We start from the raw sequence: 10,639 nt of genomic DNA on the forward strand, positions 1-10,639 counted from the left end.
AAATACTGAGCACATAAGGCAATATTATCTACGTAAATGTGTTATTGTTGGTCACCAAGCCTCCATCCTCCCACTCTGGGACCCTTGGTAGGATGTTAACCCCCAAGTGCTTGTTGTTTGGATTTTGTGAATGTGTTTTACGCAACCTGTTTATGAAGCAGCATATTGATTTTAATACATTTCAAACCAACAGGGTGGTGTTGCAGAGGCGGGTGGAGCAGTAGGACCCAGTAGCAGCCGTAAAGCAGAGCGCTAGCTGGAGGGAGGAGTCAGAATATAAAACAAAACAGCCCTCCACACCCTGCAGTCTGTGGAAGTTCCTCCGCATTCCTGCCATACACACGTTCCCACCCACCTACACACACACACACACACACACATATCTATGTCCACACAGAAAGCTGGGAGGAACCACTCACTGAGGCCGGGTTAGTGTGTGTGCAGAGAGTGAGCGTGTGTTGTTACTGGTTTCTAGTCAGGAGAACTGAACAGATGTGGCCTACATGTGTGTGTGTGTGTTCATACAGGAGTTCGGAGGAGGGGGTGTGAGCCTGCTGTAGGACCACAGACCAGAAACATCATCATCAACGCTCGGTGCCAGGTGCTGTATTTCCTGACCTAGACTTTCTCTCTCTCTCTCTCTGTTCAAACAGACCATAGTTACTTCCTGAGAAGCAGGAGGTTCTTCTGTGGGTTCATAGCTGAAGGGCTCAGCGAGTGACGGAAATAAGAGTATCAGGTATGCAGAGTCCCGTGAAAGAGTTATTTAGCCTCACATAGTCTGCATAACGCTGTTACAATGTAATAGCTGGCCATGCAAATGGGGAAATAAAAGAAGGAAATGCTAACTGGAGATATGACTGCAATCAAATATGTAAATGTAATTTCAGGAAAGTGGCTTTCAAAGGTTGGGAGCGTTTGGTGGCACACTAACCGACTTTAATCCGCTTATAAAAAGATGAATAAATGATGCAATGACAGTGAGCTATACTGACACGTGCTATCATGCTCATATTTGTAATGCTAACATGGTGGCGTTCAATATTTAGCATTGACTTCATCTGAGGTCAACCTGTTAGCACGCTAAACATTTGTTTATTGACATAAAGTACAGTTGGATTGTTCTATGTGTCATTAGTTTTGCAGGTGTTTTGGTATTGATTTGACAAAGTGACGATTGGAACTGATGATGGTGTTGGGTAAAAAGTCACATAAGTCATTTTTATGTCTGAGCCAAATGTCTGTCCAGTGGCTTTGGAGACATCTATCGAGAAAGCGCCAACTATTTTATCGTTATTATCTAACTCACTAACTTTATCTATCTGGCTCGAGATGAGGACCGACACATCCTCACAGACCAGGGACTGTCAGTAACACACACCCATGGAACACACAAGTCTGGTATTTTGATGCTTGACTCTCTGGCTCATTCTGGTCGGCTGACCCGATCTCGCTGGCTGTCTCGTTCTGTCTCCTAGCGTCTACATACACACACATGAGACTGTTGTCCCACAGCTAGTGTCTCTACACTATCCCGTCCTAAACCTTTTGCCATCCCCAGTGTCACAATGACTCTCCTGTCTCTATATCTTTTTTTTTTTTGTTGATCAAAATGTTTATTAATTTTCAGATAGGCATTAGAAGTCAACCATCCATTATCGACAATATACATACACATATACATACATACCCATACGTATATATGCACAGACGCATACATATATACACAGACATACACATGCAAACACCGACACCCACTCACACCCACTTGAACATATAAACAAAATACTACAGAATAGTAAAACAAAAAACAAGAGAAAATACTAATAATACAATTTATAAGAAAAGGAAATGTTTTTAGCAGAAAATATAAAATAACACCCCTAACAAAAAAAACAATAAACAATATAGAGAAGGAAAAAAAAAGAAAAGTCCATCATCCCCTTATGCCCGATTTTACCTATGCAAGCAATTTTTCCCATCGTCTGAGAGGCTGTAATATGGGCCATCAGATTTTCCCACACATGGTCTTTTCTGGTTGAGGTAATCTTTACCCTGGCTATCATATTTTCAAATGCTGCCATCTCTGTCATGAGTTTGATCCATTCTTTGCACACTGGCTGTATATCTTTGCAACCTTGCCTAGTCTCACTATATCTGTCTACAGGCCTCCTGTTAGCCTCTCCTTTCTCTCCGTTAAACTGAAACTCATCTACTTGGAGATATTAATCTAGATATATCCCTACTTACCCAATTCCTCTAAAACTGATTATGACATGAATATGTGTTGGACAATAAGACACATTTTCCCTCAACGCAAGCTTAGTAGAAAGCTTTGACCTTTGACCCATTGTTGACGGTACGTGTAAAAAATCACCAAATTCCTTGAAATTCATCCTCTGCGAGTTTTATGCCGCTCCATTAATAAGACAAATATGTCAACACTAAATATCACCGTAGGATTTACAAATAGTAACTAGAGTACAAACAGATTCTTTTTAAAATGTCTTTAAATGTCTTTAAATGTCTTTAAAAATTAGTAGAGTGAACCTGTTCTGTGTCCACAGTCCCAGCATGAGTAAGGCCGGCGGAGATGGCGACGTTGAAACCGCCAAGCTGCAGGAGGGCCGTACCGCCCCCGCCACTGCCGGACCGGGCTGGACCAAAGTCAACTGTCCCTGCTGCAAGTCGGAGCAGGTCGATCCGCTGGTTCTGGTGAAGCTCGGGCCGAAGGTTCGCCCCGAGACGAAGAGGTGGCTCCTCAGGGTGATTGGAGCTCCTCAGCAGGAAGGAGGTGAGCCCTTCTCGCGTTCATAGTGGGGACTTATTGCCTCTCTGTAATTTAAGGCCTCTAGCAAGAAAGAAAAATAAAGGATACCGGTTTCTCTATATTCTAAAGTTTTTCTTAGCAGATGAAACACCGCTTTACAATATTCAAACTGCTTTATCCTCATATGAATAGAATTTGTCGAGGTGTATGTAAAACATAATAACTCCTTAAATCCCACGCAGATCCTGCAGAAGCTACTCAGCTGCTCATTGGCTGCATGATAAGATCTCAACTAGTTACAAACAAACTTCCCTTTGAATGAATGTCAAAATTTCAAGACCTGTTCACAAGACTACTGTGTACGAAATACTGAATAAGGGTTTCGCGATCTGGCCTCAGGTGCTGCGTTACTGGCCCACCCGGGAGAGGACGCCACGGGCAACATCATCGTGCTCTCCGCCCCACGCTGTACGTTACTCAAAGCCACGGAAGAGTTGGGTCTGTGCAAGACGTACAATAACGGGGAGATGGAAGCCTTCTCCTACAACGACAGAGACAACTTTAAAGACTCAGGTACAGGAATCAAGGCCATAAAACCAAAACCGGAGGGGCCGGGATCAGCAATGCACACACACACGGTGGGACACTATAAGGGTTTCTGTCTCCGTGTTTACTTTTCTAGCGGCTCAGTGGATCATAAAACACAAAGCTCCGCTGTGTTTTGTGTTCCAAAGTTATGACGTTAGCGAGTTTCCCTGGTTGCTCCTGATAGGACAATGTCCACCTCGGTCTCAGGTCGGGACAGCAGCTGTTGCCTGGATTGTATAACAAAACCAGGAATTCATATACTGCACAAAGCTATTATTATTTAGAGCTTTTTCATTTTATGTTTAACAGATAGCACCTAGGCGGTGTCCAACAGTGCATTTGTTAACCCCCCATGTCCCCCCCACAAATAGTCTGCATCTGTTCATATGATCTTTGTATATTCTTTGCTGGGTATTCTACATCTAAGTATCCGTGTCCATTCCCGCGTGCGACAGACAACATGGAGGCGTTCCTGACCTTGGCGGAGCGGCAGTACATGGTGAAGTACGAGCTGGACGGGCTGCGGGCGCAGAAAGACCTGAGGATCCCCGGCCTGCTCGACGGATACACACTGCATCACCGGGACAACATCTGTGAGTGAATCCTTTCCATGTGATGTCATCCACGTCTATATTTGATCTATGTGGGTTTTTCCATTTGTGGCTTCGATCGATCATTTCAACGAATTCCTTCCGGGCGAAGATTCAAACACACACACCACTAATCATCTCCTCAATCCGTCCAGAGCTCCTCCTCACTGAGGATTTAGTGTTTTGGGGCACACTGACAGCGACGTTGTAAACAGTCAGCCTGTATCCACATGCACCGCTGTGCCGCGGCGCCTCGCTGACCTCAGCACTTCTGCTTTCCTCACATTCCATCAGGAAAGTGCTTCGCTTGGCATAAGCCTCAGAGAGTGCGACTAGGTGTGTGTATGTTAGGGCTGTCAACAAATATTCTATATTCAAATATATATTCGAATAGTTGTTTTTAACTTTTTTTTGTTTTTAACAGATATTCAAATGTGAAAATTAATATTCAAATGTAAGATAAAAACTGTGGCGCGCCTGTCTGCTTTGCGGGCAGGTGCGCGCCTGACTACTGACTATATGTTGCGGGAATAAAATAGACCAGACAGCTTCATGAAAAGTTCCGTGTTTACCAGCACCCCTCGCTCAGAGCGTTCAATGTCGGTGCTGTAAAACTTTCAGTTTCAATCACAGAATGAAGTCTGACATATGTGGGACATGAATTGCGACCATGGCCATTAGTTCATTTACTTATTTTTGTGTAAGTAATATGTTGTTGAATATGTATATATGTATATATACATATTATATATGTATATGTATGTTTATAACTTAAATAAATTACCTACACATGTAGTTATGCCCCGTTATAGTAATTTGTCCAGTTATTGACGCCCCTAACCGGATATTCGAATATATTTGAATATATGTGTTTTTTTTAAGCGAATATTCGAACGTCATTTTTGAGCAATTTTGACAGCCCTAGTGTGTGTAGTGTGGTTGCGTCTGTCCCTCTTTCGGCCCGTGTCCTGCAGGCCTCTCTGCAGCGCCTGTACGCTGGCGAGTGTTGCTCTGTCTGTGGGTGTGAAAGTAAACGTTGTTTGCAGGGCGGAAGCTCGGGTCAGCTGGTGTCATCGTGGACATGCTCCCCCTCCACAACCCGGACAAACTGAAGGATCTCAGCAAGGCCTGGTATTCTGGGAATCAGCTGGCTCAGCCTCTGGGTGGGTGTCAACACAAACACACATTATTATACATATTGGAGTGTCTCATGCGTGCACTAACATCAGCTGCTCTTTGCAGATTCAATCAATGGGTATTTTGGAAACTCCGTGGCCTTCTACTTCAGCTTCCTGGATTTCTACACCTGGTCTCTGGTCCCGCCGGCGGTTCTGGGCCTGTCCATCACATACTTCTCAGGTAGGCGCGCAGGATTCTCTTCTGCTTTAGTTAATGTACAGAGTGAATTTTACCACTAGAATGAAGAAGTATTCAACTATTTGCGAGCTTCTAACTAAGCAGGGATCTGACATTATCTGAAAAAGGCTTGAAAGGTTGTTTCAGAACATGTTACAAAGTGAAGCAGCTGTTTGAGATTTCACCATCAAATGCTTTACTTTAAAAGATGACAAAGGGATAAAAACGGATGTAAACCATAATATAGATCTGCATATCTATAAGCTTATCGAACTTGTCCTTATCAACAGAACGGTTATCACGTTTAATAATTTGATATCATCCCGTTATCGCAAAAATTAGATTAAATGTTCACTAAACTTTATTTTCAAATACATGCTGTAAAACGAGATAACAAGTCATTCACTTTGAGATCATTAGCTCTAATGAAATCAAATCTTGGCTTGCGTAATTTTTGCACATAACAGGGAAAAGCTTTGCCTCAGGGTGGTGACATAGTAAAGACTGTTTGGTGTCTTAGCATGTTAAGGCGTGTTGGCATACCTAAAGTTATTGTCACTAAGGGGCTTGGGGGGGGGGGGGCGACCAAATGCAGAAAAACCCAGCGTTCCGGGAGTGTTATTGATTGAATAAAAGGTAGATAGAACGGTCCTAGCAGAAGTAAGAGAGTCGGGGTGAAATGTTCTCGCTCCCGTCACAGGTGAGGCCCATAAGGAGACGGGGGAGTCCGTCTCGGGCTCAGCGGTCACCAGTGACGACGACTCTGGGCCGGCCGTCGGCGGTCACATGATCCAGGCCATCTTCAACATGCTCTGGTCCACGGTGGTCATGGAACTGTGGAAGCGCCGGAGCTCCTCGCTCTCCTACCGCTGGGGGACCATGAGCCTCGCCGAGCGTTTCGCCGAGCCCCGCCCCGGTTTCCACGGTGACCTCGGGGTCAACCCCGTGACGGGCCGCGTGGAGCCCCTCTTTCCCGGATGGCAGAGGGACCTGCGTATGGCACTGGTGTCCGTCCCAGTGGTGGGGCTCTTTCTAGGTACAACTTCACATGTGACTAGAAAGTACGCTCTCCTACGTCCCCGCGTCCCCTGACACCATCCCGTCTCTCTCTCTCTGCAGGCCTGGTGGTTCTGGGTATGCTGTGCTTCTACTGGGGGGAGGCACAGGTGCAACAGCTACACAGAGACTGGGACTCCCTGCTGTCTCAGACGCTGCTGTACGTGCCCTCGGTGCTCCACATCGTCTACACAAACGTGCTGGCAACTGTCTACAAGACCGCGGCGCTGTCTCTGACTGAATACGGTGAGGAGAGAGGAGGGCAGGGCATGATCCAATTCATGAATACAGCAGCAGTCTTATACCGAAGATGATTTGCATTGAAAACCGGTGCAGGTCGTGGGGAAAGGGAGGGAGAGAGCGAGGGAAAAGAGAAATATTCAAGTCGTTCAATCGTTGCCCTTATCTTTCCCTCCAGAGAACCACAGAGAGGAGTCCGCCTTTGAGAACCATCTGACAGCTAAAGTCTTGGTGGTATGTTCCTCCTCTCCCCTGCACCCCCCCCCCCCCCCCCCCCCCCACCCATCAACCCAACAGCCTCGTTCACCCGGCTCTTGTCTCTCCCTTTCTCCGCCAGTTCACTTTCTTCAACTGCTTTGCGGTGCTCTTCCACATTGCCTTCTTCAAGCAGGACGTGCCTTTGCTCCGCAAGGTAATATGCAATCTAATCCAATCAGAATCCTAAGCCTGAATTCACTGTCCAACATGGTGTTAACAGAGAAGAAAAGAGCTGAAACAATCTGTTTAAGACTTCAATTCACACCTGAATAAACTGAACTGCTTCAGACCTTCTGTATGAGAAGGTTTTCTCTAAATGGACCTCGCTGTATTTTAATTGAGTACCTTAGAGCCATGATCAACTTATTTGTTTGGTGGGAAATGCATCTCTAATGCTATCAACCACAAACATTCTCACTCCAAGATCTCATCCGTTTCATTAACACTAGCTTCTCCAAACAAAAACTCTGTTGCGGGCCAAGATGCTCAGTAGACTATAGACAGTAGACAGTAGGATATCTCTCTTTACCAGGAACTTGTCATAACCGGTAGGCTAAACACACAATGCTAGGAATTGTCTCAAGGTTCCACCACATGAGGCATTCTCTTTGTACTAGTATACTATGAATAAAGTCCCTTGTGACTAATGTGGGTCGAGGCCCATAAAATCCCATAATGCAACTTGTGTGTGATTCATTAGCTGAAAAGATCCCAACAAACCGATCCTCCAGAGCAGTACACGCTCTCACTTTATTCATTCCGCCTGGCATTGTGTCCATGTCAGCCATACTCCTGTTGTGAGGGGACGTTACATGTTTTTGCCCGTTAATTAAATAATTAAAAGAAAGGTTCCTGTGTGACGTCCACTTCCCATGTTCTCTTTGTCTGCCTGAAGCGCTTGGCGTCTTTGCTGGTAGTGACCCAGCTGCTGAACCAGGTGACGGAGGTGGTCATACCCTTCCTGGTGGACCGGTTCATCAGCGCCCCCCACAGGGCAGAGAGCAAAGACGACCCACCGGAGGACAAATTTAGGAACCAAAGCAACCTGCCTGCCTTCCCTGTGAGTGTGCTGCATGCAGAAAAAGTGCATGTAAAGACAGGAAGACAAATCACCGCAGCGTCTGACACGGCTTCTTGTCTTCCGTCACAGGGATTGTTTGCGGAGTACATCGAGCTCCTGGTGCAGTTTGGGTATTTGAGTCTTTTCTCCTGCGTGTTTCCCCTAACGGCCGTGCTGCTTCTCCTCAACAACATAACAGAGATCCGAACGGACGCCTACAAGATCTGCAAGCTCTTCCGAAAGCCTTTCTGCCCCCCCGGGGCCAACATGCACGTGTGGCAGGTCAGCAGTAAACACAACGCATGATTAGGAATGAGACGCGTCCCACTCAGCCCTGAGGGAGCGGATCTCCTCACTGTCCCCGTGTTTCAGATCGCCTTCGAGGTCCTGAGCTTTGTCTCCGTGGTGTCCAACTGCTGGTTGCTGCTGCTGTCGCCGTGGTTGCAGAACCTGTGTCGGGAGGGTGGGTGGAGCAGCACAAATGTCCTGCTGGTGGCCATTTTGGTGGAGGTAAGAGGGGAGTGGGGAGAGAGTCACATATGGAATTATCGCAGCATGACTCTTTTGACCTTCGTCTTGGTTTTGCAGCACGTGCTGATCTTGGTGAAGGTGGTGATATCGGTGCTGATACCCGACGAACCGGACTGGGTCCGAAAGAAGATGGAGCATATTGAGTTCACATCCATGCAGGCTTTGAGAGAGCAGGTTAACCCTCCACCCGACATTTCAGTGTGTTGCCGTTCCACGTGGTCACCGTGACAACCTTCCTTCCTTCTCTTCCAGAAACTGCATGGCTGAGGACCTTGAGGTGTTGCTCAACTGCTCATCTGTTGTGTGGACCCACAGAGGAGAAGAGTCTTAGGTCTTTAGCAGGGCCCACCATGCATTGCGCTGTGCCCAAGATGCTGCCCCGGTGCACCTATGTTCCTGCAGCTCTCCCCTTTTAAATGGCACACTTATATTACGTGAACACGGCAAGTGCCATTAAAACAGAAGCCATTTTTTTTTTTAATTGTTATACTAGACTGCAAAGGGGATGTATTTATTATTTGTGCAGACGTCTTCATAAAAGCCTTTTGTATGAGGAGGATTTCTCAGTGTGTAGCTATAACGTGGGCAGCTAAAGAGGTCTCGTCAAATCACCGTGGCTACGGTGTATTTAGTCAGCAGTTAGAAGAGTGGAAATAAATGTCTGCAAAGCGGCTTTCGAGGCTCCCCATCAGCTACTTGCTAGTATTGCAGCAAGTAGCTATCAGCTGTGTAAAATTCTAACGTCATAGTGGGAATGAACCCACTCTGTGTGCTGTACTCTGAGCTTCTCCTTGCTTTGGCCCTTTATTGCATGATGGCTTGCAGACAAGGAAACCTGCTGAATTCAAGCATATATCTAAGCGGAGGAAAATAAACTAACTTCCACTAGCTAGCTCATGGCCGCTAACCTCGCCATTTGGCGCAGGAGTGCCCAGCTTCCGCTCCACCCTCAGGTAAACACTGTTAACTCCTTCAACGCTGTTAGTGCTGTTAGTGGTGTATGCACCTTTAAATGTGAGCCGCCTGCTAAACCATTGTTATATTGAGAGTGCTATGAATTTTGCATTTAGCACCTTTAATCAACATTTTTGTAGAATAACAACGCCATAGGAAATGATCACACAACGTTCAGTGGGTCCGCTCAGCTCTAAGCTCATTGCTTGGGTTTTCAACTTGGCTGTTTATGTCGACTCTCACTGCTCTCATCCTTCTGAATTCAGCTGTTTTCAGTAAAATAACAAAAAACATAGACTGTTCGAGCGCACAGACAGAAATAGAGATGAATCCTATTTCATCTTTTTTTTAAATTTAGCAGCCATAAGGCCACATATCTCCCTAAGGAGCTGGTGGAGACCAAAAACAAAGCTAAAAGGAAAGTAAATATCGGATATTCGGTGGACAGAAACACAAACCAACAATCATTTGTTACAGTATGCTGTGCTGTTCCCAGGTCTCTGAAAAAGTATTGCAGCTTAAACTCCAGAAAGATCTGTTGTCGTCCTTGACTCACTTTCATGTTTGAATTGATGTCAAAGTCTGTTGTAAGAAATCAGAAAAAAAGCTTAAATATTTCCCCTATGGTTGAGTAGTGAGAAGACAATGTTGCCCCGTAACCTCCGTTGATGGTACTGCCCCCTCCCGTAGGATGTGGAGCTACCAAAGAACTGCCATGTGCCTTTCTATTTGAAATGTATATATTTTGAATGTTTGGTCTGTACTCAAGCTGACTGCTCGCCACAGATTGCTGCTTGACTTCACCGTGCTGCAACAACTGCCTCATCTTTTAGTCCGTCACTTTGCGCTCAATATAATCAATGTGCCCATGTATCCGCCTGGGGAACTATTTTCTTACATTCTTGCTTGACTGGGGTGTATTGTTTTTCATGATAAGTTATTGATTTTAAGAGTTACTATTCTCTCCAGCCACCAGGAGGCACTGTAGGCTTTCCATGAAAACCCCATGTAGCTTTTCACAGCCTGTGACTGCAGGACGGGGTCGGCTGAGACCTCCTCATGCTGCAGTAAGTGTGCACTCCTGACACTTATCATAAACCAAAGAGTGTGCGCACGTGTGCTCTTTTCTGAAGGGTTGTGAGGATTGAAACTATTAGACAATCTGGTGACATGTTCACAAGTTTAGTTGGGAGATGATGTTTGCTGGTTTTCCTTCAATAAACTCATAAAATGAAA

General features: G+C 45.7%; 1 protein-coding gene across 2 annotated transcripts; it reads left to right on the forward strand.

Moving 5' to 3' along the window:
- Positions 1-271: 271 nt before the first annotated feature.
- Positions 272-10,639, forward strand: ano10b (anoctamin 10b). 2 transcript variants are annotated; one of them, XM_040163236.2, is made up of 17 exons: positions 272-428; positions 528-556; positions 654-739; positions 2,568-2,794; positions 3,170-3,343; positions 3,814-3,951; positions 4,995-5,111; positions 5,191-5,307; positions 6,005-6,340; positions 6,424-6,606; positions 6,779-6,834; positions 6,938-7,012; positions 7,754-7,918; positions 8,009-8,200; positions 8,291-8,428; positions 8,507-8,623; positions 8,702-10,639. In XM_040163236.2, exons 4-17 carry the CDS (start codon positions 2,575-2,577, stop codon positions 8,714-8,716), a joined length of 2,043 nt encoding a protein of 680 aa, XP_040019170.2. In that variant the 5' UTR covers positions 272-428; positions 528-556; positions 654-739; positions 2,568-2,574; the 3' UTR covers positions 8,717-10,639. The 2 variants fall into 2 exon arrangements, with proteins under 2 accessions (XP_040019170.2, XP_040019169.2); XM_040163235.2 differs by lacking the exon at positions 654-739 and having other exon boundaries at positions 528-601.

This window comes from Gasterosteus aculeatus, chromosome X, assembly GCF_964276395.1.
Source record: "Gasterosteus aculeatus chromosome X, fGasAcu3.hap1.1, whole genome shotgun sequence".
In the NCBI taxonomy this organism is placed as follows: domain Eukaryota; kingdom Metazoa; phylum Chordata; class Actinopteri; order Perciformes; family Gasterosteidae; genus Gasterosteus; species Gasterosteus aculeatus.